The sequence below is a fragment of the Grammomys surdaster genome, unplaced genomic scaffold (genome assembly GCF_004785775.1).
Source record: "Grammomys surdaster isolate TR1022 unplaced genomic scaffold, NIH_TR_1.0 126063, whole genome shotgun sequence".
Classification (NCBI taxonomy): Eukaryota; Metazoa; Chordata; class Mammalia; order Rodentia; family Muridae; genus Grammomys; species Grammomys surdaster.
The window spans coordinates 2,006,254-2,030,624 of NW_021620873.1; the positions used below are offsets into that span (position 1 = coordinate 2,006,254).

General features: G+C 49.5%; 2 protein-coding genes across 6 annotated transcripts in view; one reads left to right on the top strand and one right to left on the bottom strand.

Annotated features, from left to right (window-relative positions):
- The window catches only part of Brd7 (bromodomain containing 7), a 28,376-nt gene extending 22,838 nt beyond the window's left edge, over nt 1-5,538 (top strand). The window contains exons 12-17 of one of the 2 annotated variants that reach the window (XM_028755531.1): nt 64-175; nt 2,251-2,307; nt 3,570-3,681; nt 3,927-4,070; nt 4,821-4,964; nt 5,307-5,538. In XM_028755531.1, coding sequence (XP_028611364.1) covers nt 64-175; nt 2,251-2,307; nt 3,570-3,681; nt 3,927-4,070; nt 4,821-4,964; nt 5,307-5,362 — 625 coding nt within the window. In that variant the 3' untranslated portion in view covers nt 5,363-5,538. Of the gene's footprint in view, nt 1-63; nt 176-2,250; nt 2,308-3,566; nt 3,682-3,926; nt 4,071-4,820; nt 4,965-5,306 lie in introns of both variants that reach the window. The other variant, XM_028755530.1, reaches the window with a different exon arrangement.
- A 2,226-nt stretch (nt 5,539-7,764) lies between these two features.
- Adcy7 (adenylate cyclase 7) overlaps nt 7,765-24,371 on the bottom strand; it is a 42,482-nt gene continuing 25,875 nt past the window's right edge. For all 4 annotated transcript variants that reach the window (XM_028755527.1, XM_028755525.1, XM_028755528.1 and 1 more), the window contains 19 exons: nt 23,565-23,692; nt 22,128-22,286; nt 21,852-21,984; nt 19,502-19,693; nt 19,222-19,256; nt 18,689-18,769; nt 18,432-18,504; nt 17,377-17,474; nt 16,034-16,118; nt 15,674-15,799; nt 14,863-14,961; nt 14,063-14,238; nt 13,269-13,437; nt 12,889-13,044; nt 12,309-12,455; nt 11,664-11,768; nt 11,359-11,473; nt 10,344-10,468; nt 7,765-10,151 (listed from right to left, as the gene is read on the bottom strand). In XM_028755527.1, the coding sequence (XP_028611360.1) occupies nt 10,005-10,151; nt 10,344-10,468; nt 11,359-11,473; nt 11,664-11,768; nt 12,309-12,455; nt 12,889-13,044; nt 13,269-13,437; nt 14,063-14,238; nt 14,863-14,961; nt 15,674-15,799; nt 16,034-16,118; nt 17,377-17,474; nt 18,432-18,504; nt 18,689-18,769; nt 19,222-19,256; nt 19,502-19,693; nt 21,852-21,984; nt 22,128-22,286; nt 23,565-23,692 (2,349 nt within the window). In that variant the 3' untranslated portion in view covers nt 7,765-10,004. The remainder of the gene's footprint in view (nt 10,152-10,343; nt 10,469-11,358; nt 11,474-11,663; nt 11,769-12,308; nt 12,456-12,888; nt 13,045-13,268; nt 13,438-14,062; nt 14,239-14,862; nt 14,962-15,673; nt 15,800-16,033; nt 16,119-17,376; nt 17,475-18,431; nt 18,505-18,688; nt 18,770-19,221; nt 19,257-19,501; nt 19,694-21,851; nt 21,985-22,127; nt 22,287-23,564; nt 23,693-24,371) is intronic.

The window sequence follows — 24,371 nt, forward strand, 5'->3', positions numbered from 1 at the left end:
TGTGGTAGGGACAAGCCATGAAGACTACTTCTATAGAAGTGATTTTTCCAACTCTTTTTTCAGCATCTCTGAGTTTTTGGCCACATACCAAGATTACCCGTATGTTATGGCAGATAGTTTACTGGATGTTCTAACAAAAGGAGGACATTCCAGGAGCCTGCAGGACTTGGACATGGTAAGCACACTGCTCAAGAAACAGGCAATTTATAAATGGCTTTGAAGTGCTAGACATTCAGTGTTATGAGACCAGGGATTAGCCAGTGTGACAGCTGAACTCCATTCCCCGGAAAGGACAGCCTGCCGTGGGCGGAGAACAATGACAGGAAAGAAATAAGTCAGCATCAGGAGCCAAGGGAGCTAGGACTGGCTATTCTCTACTAATTGTGGTAAGACTCAGAGTTCCTGAGCGGGGAGTGACGCTGGCTGACAGGGTGGGGAGTGTGCTTTTCTTTGTTGTGCATGAGAGTACCGCATTGGGAGCCTCGGAAAGGAAAACCTTCCCTGTTGCATCTTTTATTTATCAATCCTTGTGAATGCTCTAGTCCAGTTCAGGACTGCTCATAATCTGGGATCATTCAGATAGAACCAAGAAACAGTTCCCACTGATGGAGCGGAATTCTGGTGTCTAGAATGTTCTGTGACCAAATTAGAGGAGTCTTGGAAGTCATCTTTTTTTTTTTTTTCTAAAGATTTGTGTGTGTGTGTGTGTGTATATATGAATGTGTTCTGCCTGCCTGCATGCATGTGCACCACATGCACACCTGTTGGGTCCCCTGGAACTGCAGTTACAGCTGGTCGTAAGCTGCCATGTAAGGGCTGCTAATCAGACCTAGGGCCTCTGCAGAAGCAAGTGCTCTTAGGCAGCCCTGGAAGTCATAATCTTCATGGTGACCATGACCCCAATGCCTTATCCCCTGTCTAACTGTACAACTGGTGATGGTCTCTTGGGTGACTTAGCAAGCTGAGTCAGTGGCTTCTGCTTCAGAATCCTACTACATGAATTACTTACTGAACCTAAAAGATAGTTTCTCATCTGTTCAAAATTACATGTACTTAATCCTTCCACTCAGCTGATTAGAATTAATAGTTAACTAAAGTCAAATTGCTTTGATTTGGTGACTATAGTAATATATTTAAAATATGGTCTTTCTGTCCTTTGAACTAGCAGTTTCTCTTCTCAAAATATATCCTACAAAATAAGACGAGAGTTGCACATATAAAAATACATGGCTTACAATTTTAGAAATTGGAAATGGTCTGAATCAGAGTATAAACCTTCAAAAAGAGATAATGCTTTTATTGATGTCCATGATGTTTCTTCTCCCTCCTGCGCCCCCACAGGATTTCTCTATGTAACAGTTTATAGAAACTCACTTTATAGACCAGGCTGGCCTCAAATTCACAAAGATCCACCTGGTTCTGCCGCCTGAGTGTTGGGATTAAAGGTGTATTTCACCACTACCTGGCTAGGTGTATTTCTTTTTATGTGTGAATTATATTACAGTAATGTGCATAAAATCATGGGGGATCATCTACATTTTGTGGCATGTTTATTTTACAGTAAGCCTCTACTGTCAGAGAATATTGCTTCTTTAAAGTTTCTTCCTATCTCCTTGTGAAAGATTCAATGTGTTCAAAAGACTTTATATACTTAGGCATTTATATACTTTTACATACTTTTAACCAAATATCTTAAATATATAACAATACTGTTTTAAAAATAATTTTTTTGGAGATTGGGTCTGTGTAGCCCAAGCTAACCCCAAACTCATGATCCTTCTGCCTCAGCCTCCAGTGACTAGTTAAGAGGCATGTACGACTACAGTTGGCTGTGTATCTTACAGTCAGGCATGGACCTTAGCATTACTAGCAACTCATAAAAATTCAGATTGCTAATAATTATATTAATTAATTTTGGTTTTAAAACATATTTGGGAGCTGGAAAGATGGCTCAGCAGTTAAGAGTATTGGCTGCTCTTTCAGAGGACCCGAGTTTAATTCCCAGCACCCACATGGAAGCTTACAGCTGTCTGTAACTACAGCTCTGAGTGTTTCAACACTTCACCCTGACATACATGCAGGCAAAACACTAATGTATTTAAAAATAAAATAAATAAATCATTTAAAATACATATATCCTTATTTCCCATATATTTCAGTATAATACTTTTCTCTTGACACAAAGTTTTCTACTTACCTTGGTATTTGCATATACTGTTTGCATAAAAAAGTTTTCTTTTATCCATACAGTCATCACCTGAAGATGAAGGCCAGGCCAGACCATTGGACTCAGCAAAAGAAGCAGAGGTGCTTACAATTTATTCTTTAAATGGAGAATAAGTTTGAGAGACCTAAGTTATTGGGCAGTATTACTTGGAGTTGGTGAGATGAGGTGGCTTAGCCAGTGAAGAGCTCATCACACAAGCCTGAGGACAGCTCAGTCCTGGAGTCTGTAGGTCTCAGTTAGGGTCTCCATGGCTGTGAAGGGATGGCATGGAAAAGGTTGAAGGATAGAACCTTGAAAAAGTTCAAAGTTGAATAATGTCTGAGTCCCATGAAAGAATGGTTGGCAGAAATGGAACAGGTTCAGCAAGATGGAAGTTGCAGATAAGTCCAGTGAGGGCCCTTGGAAATGTCAGTCATAACCTTGGTCAGAGCAGTCTCAGGAAAATAGGAAAGGCCAAGGGTAGACCTCCGGGAGCTTCAAAACCTAAAGACTCTAGGCTGTGTAGGGATGTCTAAGACAGGACAGGCTCAAACCAAGCTTTAACTGAAGGAAGGAGACTTGTGATTTGAGGTCCAAATAAAATAGGTGGTACTGAGATAGACATCCCACCTTCAGAAAGAGAGGATCCAAACAAGATCTTGTGTTTATCGAAAGAACAGGAAAGGCAATCCGGTAAGAAAGACTGTTAAATAGAGTTGTAGGGGTTCAGCTACAAAGATAAATCATAAGTCCACACTTACTGTGCTGCATGCTCTTCAGCCATGTGAAGACAGTGAGGTGCCGGCAGGACCCAAGTAGAAATGGAACCATGAACTTTTGGTTGTTAATTGGGTGATGCATTCCTTAAAAGTTGTGTTGAAGTTATGGAAACTCTGAGTCCTATGATTCCAAAAATAAAACTCTTAAGACTTTGTTCTCTTGGGGCTTGAGGAAGGCCATCTGTAATGCTATATAGATCTGTAGAAGTGCAAACGGCAAGTGCAGGCTGGGGGGAAACATTTACCTCTGAAAGAGACATTGCCATGGTCACCAAAGTCAAGTCACAGTTTAGACAGTGACAGGCACTTAGTATGTCATCTTCAGGATGGTTGGCATATGAATCGAGTGATGCAAATTGCATAAGCTGTCATTACAGAGAAGTGTGGACTTACAGACCCTTTTTTGGCCAAGATTTGAGAACAGCATTTTAAAAGAGTTCTTGGAAGACATAACCAAAATTATGGCTGTAAGGTGACTAGCTGGAATGACTGCTTGTAAGCACAAGCCGTCATACTGATTTTTACTTGGCATTGTCATGGTTTAGCAAACTCAAATAAGTAACTTTTTTTTCCTATTGAAGCAGATTTCACAAATAGAGCCAGCAGGGCGCTTGGAGTCCAGTGGTCAGGACAGGCTCACAGCGCTGCAAGCAGTAACAAACTTTGGTGCTCCAGCTGAAGTCTTTGACTCCGAAGGTGAGTGTCTGGGACCACAGGTTGCTGGAAACTGTCCCCCACAGGCAGGTAGACTTGCTGCCTTGTCAACACTAATTAACCTAATGTTGGCTCCCGGAAAATCTTGCCCAGCTTGGTTCAGAGAATAGTAGCGCATAGCTGTACTGTTGGCCTCAACTGGAATAGAAGCTAACCATAGAGAGCCTGGGCCCACAGATCAACGCAGATTGCCTTGGTTTTCCTGAGTGTCTTTTCTTACCACACAGAGGCTGAGGTGTTCCAGAGGAAGCTTGACGAAACGACGAGATTGCTCAGGGAGCTTCAGGAGGCCCAGAATGAGCGGCTGAGCACTCGGCCTCCTCCCAATATGATCTGCCTCTTGGGTCCTTCTTACAGAGAGATGTACCTTGGTATGTCTGTCTCAGTGCTGGGAGGGAGAGCAGGGCTGGGCATGAGAGGAAGGTTTAAGGAAGTGTGTACTGTAAAGTAAGTGTAGCGAATACCACCGTGAATGTAGTATGTCCGCACTTAGACATTTACAGTTCTTTAGGATTTTTCTTTTTCTTTTTTTAATTATCAGGGGCTAGGTAAATGGCTCAGCAGTAAAGTGTTTGCTGTGAAAATATGGGAGCCTGAGTTCAGATCCCCATGTGTGAAAGCGCAGTGGCATGCTTCTCTCACCTCAGTGAGAGGGTGGGAATAGACAGTTCCTGGAGCTTACTGCCCAGTCTGGCTAAGTCAGTGGGAGACCCAGCCTCACACCATCAGATGGAAACTAACCAAGAAGATAACTCACTGACTTTTAGCATCCATATGCACGTGCTCACAAACACATACCACATACATGCACACCGCATACATGCACACATCTAGGTGGTATACAGCCCTTGTGGGGCTGAGGCAGGAGGATTGCTGTGAATCCACAGCCAGCCAGAGCTACATACTCTTTAAAATTAGACACAGAATGTTGCTGGGTAGTGGTGGCACACACCTTTGATCCCAGTGCATGAGAGGTAGAGGCAGGGGGATCTCTGAGTCTAATAACAGCCAGGGCTATACAGAAGAACCCTGTCTTGAAAAAAACCAAAAGAAAGAAAATGGGGGGAAAAAAGACTACAGGAACTACTTACGTACCGTGAGCTTTTCCCCATTTTTCCTAGCTGAACAAGTGACCAATAACCTTAAAGAACTCACACAGCAAGTGACTCCAGGTGATGTTGTAAGTGTACACGGAGTCCGAAAAGCAATGGGGATTTCTGTTCCTTCCCCCATCGTGGGAAACACCTTCGTAGATTTGACAGAAGGTAGGTGGCCTATTTCTGTGGGTTAGAGACTTTGTGAATAAAAGGGAAATCAACCCTTTTCCTTAAGATAGCATTGAGAACTCTTGTCTGGTTTGGTTTGTTTTATTTATTTAATTTTTGAGATTAGCATACAAAGTAATGGGTTTAATCTTGGGATCTTTTAGTTTTCTTTCCATCTTGTTTAAAGAATTAATAGATTTGATACATTTGTCAAAGCTGCTGTGATGACATAATGCAAGGCTTCTCCTTGGCTGTGAATGTAGCATGAAGGGCTGGCAGCAGTGGTTCTCCTGGATGCTAGCACAGTGGAACAAAATGCTGAGTGCTGTCTTCTTCCTTCAGAGTGTGAAGACCCTAAGGAGACCAGTACTGCTGAGTGTGGGCCTGACGCGAGCTGAACTAGCCTGGTATTTGATTATATTATGTACATATTTTTTCATTCTGAACTTGGAGGTGCTTTTCAGGAGATATTAACTATTTGTAAATTGTGTTTTAATTAAGCTTTGGAACAGTTCCTTTTAATGTTCCAAAGGTTGGACTTGTATTAGGAAATAAAGCTGAACTGGGACTGTGAGGCTCGCTGGCGTGTCAGCTGAATTGCCCTTTGCCTTACTCTTACTTGGTTCTGAGGATGGACACCTAGGACACACACCAACCTTTTTCATGATCATCTTTCAAAGGAGCAGGTCCTCAAAACAAATTCATCCCCCCCACTTTTCGTATTTACCACTCTGATTAGCACCATCATTATCACCTAGTTGTAAGCTCTGCCTTAGCAGAGCTCTTCTGAATGACATTCAGAACGTAGCTGAGCATGCATCTGATGGCCTTTTAGACTGCCCTAATGATGGATGGTCTGGCCCTTTATTATTGCATTGTTGTTGAGTTTGTGTTATGTACATAAGAGTACATGCATGTCGCCCCCTCCGTGGTTTGTTTTGGTTTTGGTTTCTTTGTTGTTTGTTTTTTTGAGACAGGGTTTCTCTGTGTAGCCCTGGCTGTCCTGAAACTAGCTCTGTAGACCAGGCTGTTCTCAAACTGAGAGATTTGTCTGCCTTTGCCTCCTGAATCCTAGGATTAAACGTGTGCACCACCTAACTAAGGTGAACAACTTTTAGGAACTGGTTTTCTGCTTCTATTATGGATTCCATGGATTGGACTCAGAACATCAGACTTCTCAGAAAATGCTTTTTTTATTCACTAAGCTGTCTCACTGGCTGAGGGCTCAGCTTTTTAAACATAGTCCTGTCCATTGAGACTTTCTAGCATCACACCATGAAAGTAAACACACTCAAGATAATGTTAAAGCTTCCCTGTGTGGTTCCCCTCTCTGTACCTAATGGGAGTGGTGTCCTTGTTCATGGATATTAGCTGCTGGGTCTGCTAGGAGATTGATGGTGATAAAACATGTCTGGTGTATTTTCTTTTCTTTCTTTGTTTTTCTCAGCTACTTGGAGCAGTAGCAAAAGGATGAGCCAGATCACCCTTAGACACATCCGAGTCAGAGCTCAACGCAGGGCTTGCTCCTGCTCAGTCTTTCAAAGGCCACCTATGCTTCAACTGTGTCCCTGAATCATTTCCCTTTTCTGAAATACACGGTCAAGTGACCAAGCACATTAGGTCAAGTGGCCATCAGATATGTCTGCTCATAGCACACACATCACTGGGCTGAGATGAATGATAGTTTTTCTAAATATAACCTGTTCAAAAAGCAAGCTATGGCTATGGTAGCTCTCGTTTGCAATCCCAGTACTTGAGTGGCTGAGGCAGGAAGATTGCCATGATTTTGAGTCCATCTGGTCTATATTACAAGACCCTGCCTCCAAAAAAAAAAGTGGGGATGGGAGCACTGGAGAGTGAGCCCAGCAGTTAGGAGCACACACTGCCCTTGCGGAGGACTGGAGATGAGTTCTCTGCACCCACATTGCTCAAAACCACCTGTAAGTTGGAATTCAGGGAGCCCCATCATACCTCTGGGCTCTCTGCAAGCACATAGCCTCATGCACACACGTGATCTGTAGATAGAACCTAACACAATGAATAGACGTATCATCACCCTGTTACAGAGCCTGTGCAAGTCATCCATACAGAAAGACATACCTATTTTCTTGATTTGAAATTAATATTAAGCAAGGACAGTAAAGAAAAGTTGTTTCCAGAAATTACAAGGTGATCCTTTTGTAGACAAGTATGCTAATAAAAAAGTCAATGCAAGTGTGTTTATATCAGGTCTTTTTAGATTCTGATTTTAGTCTCTACAGTTTAGGGGCTGAGCAGTGTAGGTCTGTTGGTAGAGTGCTTGGCCAGCATTCTGAAGCCTAGAGTCTAATCATCTGCTCCATACAAACTGGCCATGGGGGGGGGGGGCGGTGGAAGAGGGGGGTTCGGGGAGCTTAGTGGCTGAAGTGCTTCTGCAAGCCTGACAGCCTGAGTTTGGATCACCAGAACCCAAGTACATTGCTGGATGTAATGGCATACATGTCTGTGTGGGAGGTAGAGACCAGAGAATCCCTGGAAATTCATAGGGCAGCTAACTTGAAGCTAGCAGAATCGAGAAACCCTGTCTCAAAGTAAGGTGACTGTGACACATGAGCATGCACACACACAAGGAGACGGGCTGTAATGGCACATGACTAATCCTAGCATTCTAGGAATGGAGACAGGAAGATTGGGAGTGAAGATCTGAGGACAAGCCTGGGTTACATGAGACCCTGTTCAGGTACTTAACCCATTCTTCACAAGTAGATGTACTTAGCACAAGTCAGTTCCTGAAGACCCAGAATTACTTTCATTCAAAACATCTTAGGACATTGAGGTTTTTTAATTGTTGGTTGAACATATAAAAAAGGAGCCAAGCACTGATGATTTATGAAAATGAAACAACACTGAGGCAAATGTTACCAGTCTATAAATATTAAACATACAGGACAAACCGTAGTTATCTGTACCCACTTGGAGCATTGACCTGTTATCCATGAAGTACTCAGTAATAATCATTTTTTGTCAGGAAGTGTCTTTAAGTAAGTCAGAAGACTTGGGGCATTACTGTCTGTAGTCAGTGAAGGCCGTCTTAGTGGAGATCCTGAAACGAATCCTTGACCCACAGAACGGTTCGTTGATTTTTTTTTTTTTAAAGTTCTTATGATAAAACAAGACACCTGTGAAGAAATTACTTGGAAAGTAAAAACCAAGTGTGTGTGCATGATTCCCAAGTGATTTTTTTTTTTTTTGTCAGTTACAATCTTACGACCTGAACAATAAACTTAAAAATATTCCTAGCACAGTGCTTCAGTTGAAAGTAAAGAACAATGCATGAATGGAAGCCAATTACTTTTAAACTCAATTACTTAAAAACTTTACTTTTTCAAGCTAGGATTTCTGTTGCTGGAGGGAAAAAGCAACTTGGCTGTTGGAAGAAATGTGTCAGCCTTAGGGTGGGGGGGGCATTCCTGCTCTGTCTGAACTGCATTGAGTGGGGGGGGTCATTCCTGCTCTGTCTGAACTGCATTGAGTGGGGGGGGCATTCCTGCTCTGTCTGAACTGCATTGAGTGGGGGGCACCAGGAACTTTACTAACTCCCCAGGGATGCCTCGCTGGGAAGCCTTGACCACTACTAGATTCTTTGTGCAAACTAAAAGCAGCCCTTCTTTCCTGGGCTGATAAAGCTCCACGGGCACAGCAGAAGCAGGCAGGTCCTATGTCCCTCCCCTCTGCATCCCTGACTGTTCAGCTGTGGACTAAAGTCCCAGGTGAACCTGGCTGGTTAGCACCCTGTCTGCAGCACTTCCACCATTTGTGGACTCTGGTGACGGCTAGCTAAGAATACCATGATGTAGTGATGTTCTGTGGCAGTGACGTCATTTCCAAAAAGGAGTGGGGCATTTGGTCATCTCTCACTTGGAGTGGCCTGTAGCTGAAGCACAGGAAGATACCATCGCACAAGGCTGGCGTTTGCCTTGACTCATTTGCATAAGGACAGCTTGCATTTGTTAAGGGGCTCATTTCACAGGCCAGGGTCCTGACGGTGTTCCTGCCAAGTGAAGTACGTGAAGCTCTGCAATCAGCTCAGGAGACTGGAGAAAGGCCCTGTCCACACAGGCTTTCCACAGAAAGAGCTGGAGATGGGAGTGCACATCTGTAATTGAAGCACTCTGGAGACTGAAACAGGAGCTTAAAAGTTTTAGACCAACCTAGGCTGACCCTGTCTCCAAAATAAATAAAGTGCAGACAGAAGAACTGAAACATCATACCTCATTTCTAGACTTTCAACTTCCTGAGCTTGTCCCAAAAGACTTGCATCAAAAAAAAATGCTTGATTGCAAATTCAAAGCTTTGCTGCTGCTTATGTCTTGCTATGAGCCCCATTCCTCAGAACTCTGTCCCTGCAGCCAAGCTGGTCCTATCCACTGACACTAGACAGCAGTCCTATTTACATGGAGTCCGTGGTTAACAAGAGAAAATACACTAGGAAGGAGATCTTTGTCTAGCATCTCAGAGTCAGTAGTAAAGATAAAACCCCCATTTATGACATGTCCATTTCAAACATAAGCCAGAGATGGTAAAAAGTGACAAGTGTTGACCAGATGCTTTCTCTACTGTTGAGACTACCCACCAATACACAGTTTTCTGCTCCATTTGCCAGAAGGCTTAACTGAGAGAATAACATCCCATGGGAGATCTGATGGGAGGAAGAGACAGTGTTGACCCATACTAGGCAGCCTGGCTGAGGCTTTGTCTCCTAGGGCATGCTGTTCACCAGCCACCAAGGTAGATGTCTATCTTGGTCATGTACTAAAGCCTCTTCCCCAGCACTCTGGAAATGAACACAGCCTGAAGTAGACCAGCGGTCTAGCTGATTTGGAACTGTAGAGGCTGAAGCGCAGAGCCTCTGTGTACAGTGTAGTAGCTGCTTCAACAGAGTCTGACGCACAGGTCAAAGCCATCCTGTAGTGCAAGTCCAAAGAAGCCACCCAGCCATCTGCAACAGGCATGGGGCTGCATCTCGGCTCCCTCGGAGAAGGAGACTGACTACCAGGCACCTCAGTTTAGTCCCAGCCCTTGGAACTTGGCAGTGTCTGTACACACAAAGTAAGTCCGCAGTTCCCCTTTGCCTTTGACGTTAATCAGCCCACGGCACTCACAAGAATATCCTAGTCCCTGGAGGATGGTGCATGTCTCTTCGGTAACCTAAAAGGAAAAAGAGCCCTGTCTTCAGAGAGGGAAGGGATGGCTAACAAGCAGTGTCTGTTGTTTATTCTTGACAGTGATGGCCAGAGCCACACAGCCAAGTGATGGAAGGGCCGGGTCCTAGAGCAGGATACCTCCTCTGGGGATATCTCCCCGTTCCCCACCAGTCAGTCCTTCCCAGTAGACTTTTACCTGGATTTTCCCAAGCTCTCCGGTGCTCTCCATGCGGCTGGCAACATTGACTGTGTTTCCCCAGATGTCATACTGAGGCTTGCGTGCTCCAATCACTCCAGCAATCACAGGCCCGTGGTTTATGCCTTAAGATGGTTTACAGTTAGCCATTTATAGTGATCATTGAGGGAGCTCACAGAAAGGGGTAACAGCACTGGGGGTTTCTTTGGAACTGTTCTCTCCAAGGCATGAAAGGCCCCAGCTGTCTCTTATTCATACTCCAGACTCATTAGTTAAGAACTAGCATCTGCTAATTTCCCCTTTAACAAAAATAAACAAGCTTTAGGTGCCTACCCTTAAAGCCAACTATGAGTAGTTAGATTTAATAAATTTGTTTTATTTTCTGTATTTCAAGATCATTTATTTGCAGCCATGATTTTGACCCTGATTTTTATAGTTGCATATTAAAATTTTTAAAGGTAGGGGTTAGTGGCTGGCAAGATGGTACTTCGAGTAAAGATGCCACCAAGTCCAACGACCTGAGTTGAATTCCTAGAACCCACAAGGTGCACTGTGTATGTCACACCAAATAAATGTAATTTTAAATTGTTGAGTAAAAAGGGGTTGGGGAGGTAGCTCAGTTTGTCACACAAAAGTGAGGACCTGAGTTGGATCCCCAACACCCCATGTAAAAGTGTGATGATGCACACCTGTAACCCTGCATTGGGGATGTGGACACAGGCAGAGATCTTGGGTTTGCCAGCCCACCAACCTCACCTCATTAGCAAGCCCCAAGTTGCAGAGACGCAGTCAAGAAATAAGGTCTTCCGCTCCTGAGGTGGCCCTCTGGCCTTCATAAATACATGCACCACACATACACACACACACACCCCAAAGGTCATATGTGAGCTATGCAAGGGAGAGCAGTGTTAACAGTAACATCAGAAGGTCTGCTGAAACCTCACAGCACAGGGAGGGCCAGGGACACCCTCCGAGAGGGTGTGGGGAAGGCTGAGTGGCTGTTTGTGTCTCTCACCAACTCGGAGGCGGAAAGAATTGAAGGAGTGCCTGTTGATCCCATCCAGCTTGCTCATCAGGGCCATGCTAAACTCGACTAAGACACCGATGTGCACATGCTTCCGCTCCAGGTCCTGCAGGACACAGATTACATAACCCACTCCATGCAGCCTTGACTGAGGGCACACACACAACTGTGGGGAAGGGGTTTCTGTCCCCACCAGGAGTCTCCAGGCTATGCCACAAAAGGCCTCTGCCTCCTTTAGAAGGTGATAGGACTGGGGAATGGCCTATAGTATTTCCTTGGACACAGGCCTGGAGTACCTGGTTCTCGGGTCCTGAGGTGGCACTGAGCCCTGCTGCCGCCATGTAGGTGCTGCCAATGGTCTTGATCTTCTCCACACCACTGAACTTGGGCTTCAGCAGCAGCTGCAAAACACAGAGAAGCTGCAGCATCCCTGAGGAAGAGGGCCCTTCCCTCATCCCCACACACACTGCACACACATGGCATGCATCGTCTTGTCCATCTGAGTTCATGGCTGCAGGTTAGAACATGGCTCCCATCTTCTCATCCCTTCCCTTCTCTGTATTCTGATCCTTTTCAGAGCATCCTACCCAGCATCATTTACTTAGAGGTGGGTTAGTGTCCCCCATAAAGTTCAACTTCCTGAAATGGTTGACAGCGTGGGCTTAGCCTGAGTAAAAATTGTTCTGGAAGGACTGAAATCTACCTGCTAGCACCTGCCCAGCAGAGATTTAATAAGTTTGCTTACTCAATAAATCAGTTTATCTCTTGGTATTTAATGGAATGCAGTTCCCAGCTGGTTAGCCTCAGGTTTTGTTTAGTTATTTTCTCTGACAGGACTAAGGATCAAGCTAAAGCCCCACACATAGCTGAGCTTGCATTTTCCCAGTGAGCCTCCACCCTCCCCTTGCTACCACACAGGTAGCAGACTGAGCAAGCCATACCTCATCAAAATCAGCAATGATCTCATTGAGCAGGCGAAGGCACTCCAGTCCTTCTTTGTTGACATCACACTCGGTGTAGAACACTTTGAAGTCCGGAACAGATGCAAACATGACACAGACACAGTCATAAGACTGATGGTACCAGTCCTGCAGCAGGGCAGGGGAGAAACAAGACCAGGAGACCACTGACCAGGGGCACAGGCGCTGGTGAGGAGGGTCAGTCCAGGCTGTTTGTCTGGGCTTTGACCATGTGAGTGCAGCTAAGTCAGGAATCCAGTCTGGAGGTGGTTTTACGATGAGCTGTCACTGGGTCTGTTTCCTACATCAGAAAGGCTCTGCCATATGCATATCTTGAAGGTACACACACCTCAGCATGTTTGAACCTCATGTTGTTTTTCCAGAGTGGAAGTCAAGGCCAAGGAGGTGAAGCATCTTGCCCACAGCCCCTGGTGGCCATAGACCTCTGACTTGACTGCAAGCCTGCCTTTACACCTAGCAATCTCTCAGGGGGTAGCCCAGGCTTTGCCAGCACAGAGCAGCTCTGCCCACAGACTCTTAGAATACCCTGCCCTTCACATACCTCGGCTGCCTTGTCACCAATGAAGTGGGCAGCCACGTGTGCTGGCAGCACATTTTCTAGGAGGAGGCGGTTCACATTCTCCATTGTTTCAAACTCCTCATGCTCCTTCTTGAACTTCTTCTTCCACAGACAGTCCAAGCGGCAGTAGTAGTCAATCTGCAAACCAGGAAGCCAATGTCACACTGTCACACCTGTGACACACCACCCAGGCCTGGAACCTAAGGTGCTGGACCAGCCTACCTGCAGTGCTGCCCACCCTGCCCAGCCCAGTGTAGAACAAGACCAGCACCTTCATGAAAGGCCTCTGCCATGTTGGTATCTCAGACCCCAGCCCTCCTCACTGTCTGCTTAGCAGAGGCCGGGCAAGGGAGCCTACACACCTGTCTAGACAGCAAGATGAGAGTGGCATAGAACAGGATCAGGTAGAAGTTGATCATGGTCTTCAGGTCTCTCTCTAAACAACTGCTGGAGGAAGGGGCAGTCACCTGAGCCTCCAGAGCCAGGGTGTGGCCAGACATGCTTTGTGTAGCAGACAGGAACGTACGTGTCCTAAGGGAGTAGGGAGTAAACAGTTGTAGCTGTGTAGGGAAGAAACCTCAACAAGGGGACTTATGGGTCACTCCAAAAGGCCCATCTGCTGAGTGAGGGTCCAAAGGCAGCCAAGAGCTCCTCAGGAGGATCGAGAACAGCCACAGGAGACTAGCAGAAGACCCTGGCTAGAGAAAGGCAGATGGTTCTTTTTCCAGGTCCTTGAGCTTCTAACCACATGGGACGCAAGAGAGTCAAGTCCTTTCCTCAGTCCAAAGCCTTGTGGGCTCCAGAGCCCTTGGGCGCCCACAGGAATGTACATGCTTAAGAGGCAACAGACATCTGCACTTCTGACATTGATGATCCTATGCTGGCTCAGGGCTCCCTTCTCACCCCTTAACTGATCCAGAAACAGAAGAGCTTCCCAGAGAACCCATCAGTAAGCCATACACCCAGCTCTTGACTGCTAAGATCTGGGGCCTAGGCCAGTCACTTGTCCTCTTGTAGAGCAGGGTCTACACCGTCTGCCCAGTGTCTGGTCCACTGGGACCATGGACAGAGATGTACCCTGCACTGGTCAAGCGCTAAAAACAAAGCAGCTTGCAGTAGTGGGCTACAGAAAGACACCAGCAGATGAGGCCCCCACCTGTGTGTACCGTTGGTCTCTGTGCTGTTGCCTGAGACTTGCCAGCATGGGAAGAGGTTGAAGAGCAGCAGGTAGGCCACCAAGGCCACTGTCAGCAACATGGCCTTCAGTTCCAGGCTCATCCGCAGGAAAACAGAGCATGCGATGAAGCCCAGGATGCAGCTGCTGGTGTAGTACTGCAGGTGGGGACAGTGTCCTGTGTCAGTCACCAGGAGGCATGCCTGGAGCAGGCTAGCATCAACAGTCCAACTGCCAGCTCCCTCCCGCCGAGGGCTCCAAGCCAGGTGTCTGTACGAGCCTTGGCCCACCATTCTCTTTCCAGCAGAGATGTGCAGGGAAGCTGGTATCACTTCTTGTTTTGCCACTTCTCATGGCCTCTCTTCTTGACTTGTGCTTCTCTGGGCAACAGACCTTGCTTTATGTCAGCTGCCCTGAGCCCAGGCCTTCATTCCTTTAAGACCTCAATTAACCTCTCTGATGTGCAGAAAAAGTGACCCAAAGACACCCTCTAGTGCAACTGATGCATTCCCTGCCTACCCCAAGGCTTAGAGCAAACAGCCAAGCCCCAGTTTCCTGTTTCCCTGGCATTGGGGCAAGGAGGGAACAAGCTTGGCTAGCTGGACTCTGCCTTCTAAGCATATGCTAAAGGACGCTGGACACATTCTTCCTCTCCACAGTCTCTAGACTCAGGCTTCGAACCATGCGCTGTCCACTCTGGCCAAAGCGGCCCAATAAGAACCAGTAGCTCCTGAGGACTGAGGCATGCTGGGTGCTGGGGGAAGGGAGGATAGCATACTCACGGGGAGGAGGTCACATGGGGTCCCAACTCTGTTCCTTGCAGCCAGTGGGCTTGTCTCATTGTCTCCAAGCTGCTCTAGGCCTGGGTTAAACATCAGTGGCTGAGGAGAGGGGAGACAAGATGCTATTACAGTATATACAGGGACTCAGACCTGCCAGGCCTAAGGGAGGTGACCCAAGACAACTACGGGCACCAGGGGTACCCTGCAGCTGGGTGCTGGGCTCTCCATTGAGCCCAGTGAGTGGCTGTGTCCACAGCAACCACCAGATGTGGAGTAACTAGGAGGAAGGATATTAAACCAGAGGTGCTGGGGCAGCCCAGGCAGACGTGGGAGAAGGCTGGGCCCAGCCCTCTCAGGAACCCCCCTCTTCTGGACCCTGAGAGAGGGGCATGAGAGCACTCTCCCCAGGCTGCAGCGTTCAGGAGCACTGTGGAGGAAATCTGTTGCGAGTTCTTGCAAGATGGTCTGCAGCTACCAGCATATGACTCAGATCAGAGGGCAAGTCATCCCTTACTTAGGAAAATGTGTCCCAAAGCAGAAGGGAAGGAGGAGCTAGTACCCAACATATGCCTGCTGCATGCCTCAAGGCCTCCCTTGAAGGGTGAGGAGCCCAGAGCCTGCCCTGGGGACCTCACAGATGCAGAGAGAGCTATGAGGGAATCACTCCAGATGGAGCTGTTCAGGTAACAAGACTGGGATTCTGGAATCTGGGTTTCCCAGGTCAAAGGTGATACTATCCTTTCCCCAGGAGATAATAATATCCTTGGCACACATCCCTGCCAGCGCTTGCTGTCCTGGCCCCATAACTCACCATGTTGATGATGGCAACAGTCAGTAGGCTGCCAACAGTCAGCACAACCAGGGAAAGCCTGAGTAGGGGCTGTGTCTCCACACTCTCCGAGATGGCCTGGAGTGTACTTCGGGCTGGAAAGCATCTCTATGGAGAGGGAAAAGTCATGCAAACCAGCAGGGGACAAAGGACAGCCTTATTTAGGAAAGACGATGGCACTAACCAGCCTGGGAGGCTGAAGACTTAGGGACAGCCTGCAGGGACTCAGTTATCCTGGAGGTAAGACAAGGCACCCAACAGTTGCCCAGAGCAAGGTTGCTGAGGAGGGAGAGGATCACAGGGATGAGGAAGAGTCCACGCAGCTCCGTCGGACCTACTCACCGAGAACTCAGTGGCAAAGCAGAAACTTAGAACCAGCCCCAGCAGGCAGGCCACCAGCCCGAAGGACACACCCAGAGTTGCCATCCTGGAAAGAAGGGAAAACCTGAGAGCAGGTCCCTTCCACCAATGCCAGTTCTCCAACTCATGATCACCTGTCCCTCCCCAGTAGATCTTCTTTATCTAGCAAAGGAGACCTTGAAAACACGAATCCAAATGTCCCACAAACAACAACCATGAAGGTCAAGGTGTCATCAAGTCCCCCTAGGGGCCAACCAAGTATATAAGAAATGAGTCATATCATGAGCCTCTGGAGTTGTCTGGTACATAAAATATAAAAGCATCTGTATAGGGGGCTGGAGAGATGGCTCAGTGGTTAGGAGCATTTGTTGCTCTCACAAAAGGATCCAGATCTGATTCCCAGCACCCACATGGTAGTACCCAACCATCTAAGACTGGACACCCTCTTCTGAAGGCCTCAGGCACCAAGAACACATGTGGTACAAATACATCCATGTAGGCAAAGCACTCATTAATTCAATTTAAAGAGTATGCATCCATATATAATTGTTTTTTATTTAGTTTGGTTTTGATACAGGGTCTTACAGCTCTGGTCAACCTGGAACTTACTGTGTCGACCAGGCTGGCCTCAAACTTGCAGCAATCCTCATGCCTCTGCCAGAGTGTTGTGGAATCAAAGGCGTAGGTCACCATACCTGGTTGCTATTTAGCCTGTGTGTGTGTATGTGTGTGTAACTCTGGAGTCAGTTCTCTCCCTTAACCACGTGGGCAACAGGGATTGAGTTCAAGTTGTCTCAAGTTGTTCACCCATGGACCCATTTCACCACCCTGCTAAGCACATCCACGATGGCAGCCTGGCAGCCACGCTTGCCTGTTTTAACTGCCCTCTGGGCTATCTGTGGCTAAGCTTTCTTGCTTCTGGCCTTAGCCCCTTGTCCCTGTCCACAGCGAGACCTGAAGCAGGCATTTCAGGGCCTTTGGGCCCAGGCTGGATGCCACTATCCCTGTATGTCTCACTTCCCCACCTGAAAGAGGGAAATAACAATGGCCACTGTTTCCAGAGGCTAAGGCCAGGACCACCCAGGTAACAGGACTTGGCAGGAGACAGAGAAACCTGGGAAAGTGTCATACCCAGTCGCAAGAAAGAGCCAGAAACTCCAACTCTGGGGCCATCCCCCTGCTCCAGTGGTGAGGGACCCATAGCTCATTGGTCATTGGTCCCTCCCTGTTAGCCACAAAGCACCTTCCCAGTTTCTGCTGGGTCCTACCATAGTCACCGCCCCTCTAACCCCAGAGGACTTGCCCATCTTCCCTATCAGGCTGACCTGGGCATCACTAGAAGGTGGACAAGCAGGATGCAGACGAAGACAAGGCTGGCACAGGCGAAGTCATAGCGAGCCCGGGGGATGGGCGCTAGGCGGTACTGGAGGAGGGAGGTGGCATGGCTGTGAGAAACAGCTACCAGCAAGGTCCCTTCAATGCCCCATCCCAAGTTCATATCCTAAAATAAAATGCCTGCCACCTCTCCTGGAGTTTCAGGTGGTGCTACACACAGTCGTTCACCTACAACATTCTACAGTTCCTCTCTACATGGGCAATAAATACCCTGCACCCAAGAAGGCTTTTGCTTTCATTTCTCAGGCCCCATGGGCAGGAACCAAGCCAGAGCTCCCAAAAAGTATTACCTGGGCCTAGACCCCTGTCAAACAAGTAGAGACCCCGGAGGCTCCTCTGCATATGGTACCACTTTGTTACCAAGACTCAGGCCATGTGGCCCATAGGCAGGGGAAGGCCCCTCCACTCTCTTCAAAGTAACTTTACTCCAATCCCCAGGGAGAAGGATCCTTCCCTCAATCTTGGACACCAGAATCTGAAGGCCAGGACCCTAACTGACAATCACAGCCTAAAGCTAGAGACAGCTTCAGAACCTCCAGGTTGCAGGCTTCTATCTAAACTACCTGCCTGGCCACTTGTGGAAAAGGTAGATTAGATCCTGATATGGACCCAAGACTTGCAGGGAGCCATGAATTTCTCTAGACCTGCACAGCCACTAGAGTACAAAAAGTGTCACAGCAACCAGGCAGGAGGTCCTACAGGTACAGGCAACCAGGAGATTGAATTTGGAGTCTTTCTCCTGGAAGTCTGAAGCACTCACTTGCCCCAAACCTCAAGAAAAAAATCTCTACGGTGATGTCAGGTAAAGGGGTAAGGTCAAGAGATAGAACCACAGATGAGACAGCACAGAACCCTGTGCATCCCAAAATCCAGTGCAGAGATCCCCAGAGGCCTTCCCAACCTGTGGGATTTGCCCGACCCAGCAGTTCATGCCCCATCCACCAGGCCTAGGCCTGATCTCCTGTGGCTGCTGCCCCATCCTCACCTCACGCTCAAAGCCCTTCTCCAGGAAGATGGGACCAAAGGTGTGGAAGTCATCAGACTTGGAGCAGCAGGGCCTGGAGGAATGGCAGCACAATGCCTCCACAGTGGCGGGGAGAGCCATGCTCTCAGAGGCAGCCCCAATGTAAGGAAAGGAGCTACCAGCCAGAGCCAGTGCTCAACATCCACCATGAGGAGACCAGCCCTGCCATGGAAGGGAGGAGGGAAGAAGGAGGAGGGAGATAGGGTCACAGGCCTCACCTGGTAGAGCTGAGCCCCTCGATGGCTGACAGCATCTCGTCGTCACAGTCATCGTCCAAGCGCCCCTTGGGGGATGCACTCCTAGAATTAGAGCCCCAACCTCATCACCCAAGGACCTACTTGCCCTGAATCTATGGTGGACTCACCAGTGGGGTCCCTGAGTTCTTGAAGTCAGGAGATACTAAGTGAAGGGCTAGCAGCCAAAAGGAAGCAGAGGACACATCCCTAACCCACAGACCAAGGCCACCTCTGCTGGGCAGGACCAGCATAGAAGCCAGAGAAACACGTTTCCTCACCATCAACAAACACATAGCAATGGGGTAAGCATACAGTGAGCATTCCACCCCTGCCATTCAAAGAACCTGTGACGTGTAAGTCCCGCACTCAGAGAAGACCAACCCATGGAGGCCTGGCCTGGGCCTGTAGTTACCACCTCAGACAGAGATTGCACAGGATACCTGCCCTCAGGAGAAGCCTGGCCCAGCTCCACTGGGTGAGAGCAGTGTGCAGAGAGGGAGAGCAGTGTACTGTACCTGTCAGGGGCACGGTGTCGACGCAGAGGAATGGCCTGAAAGTGGAGAAACGGAAACAGTAATCACTCCCTGAACCCTCATCCACCACGGGACTGGAAAAGGACCAGGAAAGCTGAGGATATGCCAGGCCTATTCTCCAAATAGCTTCTCATGTCCAGAAGGGAGGCTTGGCAGAAACTACCCACAACACACCTAAAGGAGCAAGGCTGGGACCGTGCCTTTGTTCCCCATCCCTTCTCAGAAGCATCCTAACCCAGGAACCAGGTGGGAGGGAACCTACCTTCTGCCTCCGTCCGTTAGGGACGGGGGTCTCGCTGCTGCTCACACTTTCCCGGTGATTGAGATGTGCAAAGGGCCTTGCTGCCCCCCAGGTCTCCAGATAGCGGGTTACACGCACTGAAGCCCGCATCTTCAGAGTCGCGTCCCCCTTGGGCTTGGAGAGGTGGTGGCTGGGTGGGGGTGGTTGCTGACTCTGCAAGCACACAGACATCACCTGTCCCACCTGTGTCCCTCTCCATCTTCCCCGGCACACACGCAGAGCACTGGCTGGTCTGGTAAAGGGGAAAGTGTTACATTTTTTTGAGTCTATAGTATTCTTCCAGCATAGGCTGGCCTGGGGACTAGCTGAAGCCCTCGGTTTTCATCCCTGCCCCAGGCTAGGAAGAGGCTGATGGCCACACTGCTCAAGCTCGGTCTGCTCTGCCCACCCACATGTGCCTCACACATGCTCCATCCGGTTAGAGCAGCGGGAGAAAGATGTGAGCTGGCCTGAACCCAGAGACACAGCCACTGAGGCGTAGGCCAACTCCAGGGCAGCCTTTGAAGGCCACACCCGGTCTCAAGTTCAGCCCCAGGCTCATTATTTGCCACATGCTTCCTGGGCCCAGCTTGAGCTGGAATCTCAGTGGCTTAGCCAGACCCTGAGTGAGGGGTCCAGCTCTACCTCCTGCCCTGGTGCCTCTGAGCCCCAAGTCCCCCTTAACACATGCCTGGGCCTAGACAGGGTGGCCAGGTCTGAGGAAACAAGAGAGGAAAACAAGAGAGCCCCAAGCCGGGTGGTGGTGGCGCACACCTTTAATCCCAGCACTTGGGAGGCAGAGACAGGCAGATTTCTGAGTTCGAGGCCAGCCTGGTCTACAGAGTGAGTTCCAGGACAGCCAGGGCTACACAGAGAAACCCTGTCTCGAAAAACCAAAAAAAAAAAAAAAGAGCCCCAAGGTCATCAGACACAAGCCTACGCCACCTTGTGTCTGCTGAGACCCTTGTCTCTCCCACTCCCAGCATCTCAGACCCCTCCCTCGGAGCCTATCTCCTCAGACTTGCCAGCATCAATAGGCAGCAGCCCACCTACAGCCCCAGACCCTGGCCAAAGCACAATGGCAAATGTACTGGAATCTTCCAGCGTCTCTGGGGATAGAAATCTCTTTAAACCCTTCCCACCCACCATCACGAAAGTCCTAGGGTCCATGCAGAGGGCAGTCAAGCCACACCGTGAGCGAGAGCTGCTAGGTCTGGAGGTGAGGACCTTCTTCTGAGGCGCCTCTATACCAGTAACTCTGGTCACATGCTGGCCAGACAGGGATGAAGAGAAACTGCTCCAGCCCCCTCTAAACTGCCAGCTATGTAAGTGAACAGATGAACAGAGCTGGAGAGAGGGACCAGAAGGGGCGAAAGTTTCACATTGCCAGTGGCACACACATGACTGCCCCCTCTCTGGAGCTTGGCTGGAGTCTGGCCAGCATCCTGCAATTCTACTGGCTCAGTCTGGCAGCCCTGGGGGTGGGCTTTGGAACTATGTCTGCAGATGTCTTTGAGGCTGGGGCTTCATCCATTTCAAAGCCACCACGTGCATGCTCAGAGCAGAGCTGGGTGGTCTGCAGGCTGGAGGGCCCATGGTCCTTGGCAGCACAGAACGAAATAAACAAGGAAGAGGAAAAATAAACAGTAACACGTGGCAGGCCGGAAGGCCAGGATGCAAGGATTCTTCTGTAGGCAGTGGCTGCCCTGGGGACATCAGCAAGATAAGGGACACGGGAAGGAGACAAGGCAGGCAGTGCAGGCTATGTGGGCTTGTAGGATGCCCAAGGGCCAGGACCAAGAGAGCTGGAAGAAGCCCCTGCCAGCATTCTTGAGCAAACTCCAAGGATGATTCAGGAGGTCAAGGCCGCAGACAGCGGAAAGCAGCAGATTGCTAGCGGAGCAGACAGCAGACACACGCAGCTGCCTCTCCAGCTGGGCCACCAGGGAAAGATGGGCTCCAAGAGAAGAGGCGACGAGAGCCAGCCACCTGAGAGCCCCAGACCTGGTCACTCCAGGAGCAGGCTGCCTGGCTATCCCTGCTTCCCTGAATCTTCACAGGGGTTCCTGCCTCCTGCAATCACCCCCATGCAACTGCACTAGCTGTGCCTGGAGCTGCTGACGTGGCCCCTGCTGACGCGGCCCCTGCCCCCATACCTTACAGAAACACGAGAGAGGTCGTTCCTTGATGTCTGAATGTTCCCAGTTCAAGGAAGTGCCCTCCTGTTTTGGACTAGTCTCTACCACCTCACCACAATCTTGAGGGCTGGTGACCCTTCGTTGGGACCCTGCTCCCAGGCTGCCCATCCCTACCCACCCTCAAGCCCTCGTACCCGGGGGTCGATCACCAGGTAGGTTCGGATGTTCATCTCTTTCAGATAGGGGTCGCGCTGCTCTCCATGCCCATCCTCCACCTCATACGCCTTGTCCAGGTGATTCAGTGTCGCCTCTGTGATGTGCACCCGGCTGAGGAGACGCAGATAAAGCAGCATGGCCCAGGCACCCACTTGGGGGATGCGTAGCAGGTGGGGCTGGCTCCATCTTCTGCCTCCACACCCAGCCCACCCTGGCCGTCACCCTGGGCTTGTCCCTACCCTGCTGAGCCTCACCCAGGGACTCCAGCTGCCTCCATCCTGTTGGCCAGGGACACATCATGGGACCACACGTCATACTGCCACTTACGGAGGCCGATGACACCACACAGCACATTCCCAGAGTGGATGCCCACACGCATGCTGATGTCCACTCCTGTGGCCTCACGTACCTGCCTGGAGCAGAGACATCTGTCACCAACTGTCGCTTCAGGACCTCACTGGAGGTCTTGGGTATGGCAAGGCACCAGGGAGGGAGACAGAGCATCTTCAAAAAGGCCAAGCATCCTGCTCCTGGGAGTGTGCAAGCTCACCTCCAGCTCAAGGGTAAGACTTGGAGTGCCACTTAGGCTGATGCACCTCATTCTGTCCCTGGTGTCCCTTGCCTAGCAGCCCTTGTAGGCTCTGGTGAGGCTGCCAGGGTGGAGGTAGGAGATGCTAAGCTCTACCCAAGACCCAGCATAGCTGAGGACTCTGGGAGCTTCTCTACCCCAACTACAGGAAATGAGAGCCCCACTCAGTACAAAGAGCCTCTAGGCCGGAGCCTTCCAGGATGCAGCTCCCAGCCCACCTCCAGGCATCAGCAGAGCTCTACGCTCCTCAGGCAAGCTGGTTAGGGACACAGGCCCACCAGCACCTTTGTCCACCACTAGAACTGAGCATGAGCTGAAGCCACCCAGGCTAGAGCTAGCAAGAGCAAAGCTGCCTCCATAAGATACAAAGTGGTGACCAGCCAGTCACATGGTGACCAGTTGGTCACATAACAGGCATCTTGGGCATTCTGCACTGTGGTCTCTCTTACCACTTGGGGACAGTTCTGGAGACACAGCAAAGTGGTACTGAATTGGTTTTCCTAGGCTACCTAGACAGGCCACCTCACCATCTCATGCTTCTTCCTGCGTGCCCCGAGCACCTCACCATCAGATCGATGCCAGCAGAAGGGCCCAGAAGATCCAGGTTACCCTGTTGCTGGAGAGTGAGTTCTCTGGCACCAGAAGCTTCTCAGAGGAACAGGAAGTACACAGGACCTTGGTGCTGGACCTTGCCTGTGCAAGGCCTTCCTGCTATCTGTCCTGAGCATCTCCTGCTGTCTCAGTCCTTGGAAGGGTGGAGCCCAGCTCAGCTTTTTATTTTACATATTTTCTGATACAGGGTGTTTCTATATAGTCCTGGAAATTGCTATATAGTCCAGGCTAGCCTCAAACTCATCCTGCCTCTGCCACCTCAGTGCTGGGATTAAAGGTGTGTACCTCCATGCCTGGCCTAGCTCAGATTTTTTTTTAGACACTTCTAGGACTTAAAACCACAGGTGGACCCAGAGAAAGGGAGGCCAACAGGCTTTTAAGTCCTCTACATGGCATGCTGTGAGAATCCAGGCAAGCCCCGCCCCCACCCCCCACCGCGGCTTGTAGTTAGCAGGGGATGTGCCCTGGGCCCTGGTTTATTTGCACCTACTTAATGGCCTCACATATGTCCAGACCCATCTTCACACAGTTGCGGGCATGCGTTGGCAGCGACACAGGCAGGCCCGACACACAGTAGTAGCAGTCACCCAGGATCTTGATCCGCATGCACTCGTTGGCCTGCGGGGTAAGCAAGCAAGGGTCACGCTCAGGGCAGGTCTGGGGTTAGCCAGGCGCCTCCCTGCCAGGAACACCTTCCACTGTGGCTCAGCAGCTGCTACAGAACCTGGCAAGAGGAGTGGGAGCCGAGGACCCGGAGAGATCCAGCCAGGAACACAGATGAAAGCAAGGCTTGGTAAGGGCTGTGCAGGAAGGACTGTCTTAGTTTGTTCATGCAGTGTTTCAGCGTTTACTGGATTCCTGGCCAGGTAACAGGATGAAGCAGCAAACTACAGATTTGAATCCTGGAGTTGTGGAATGCATGCACTAGCCAGAGGTTGGAACTAAATCAATACAACTGGGAGATGCACCCAGAAGATGAGGTGCTGGAAGGAGAGTACTGGCCCAGGACACCAGAGCCCACACAGCCCTAGAGCATCCCAACAAGTGTGTGCAAAGGCCCTGAGGCCAGGAACCTACTTGAAAACAAACTAGCGCAACCAGTGTGGCCAAATTAGAGTAAGTCAGGTAGGAATTATAGCAGGCATCCTAGGCAGAGAACAGCAGGAGTTAAACCGAGAGATGTATGCTGGGGGGGACGGGAGAGCAGAGAGGGAAGGTGCAGAGGGGAGCTAACCAAGGGTGAGACTGGGTCCCCACAGGAGTGTTCAGGGAAGGAGGGTCCTGGATGGGAGTCACA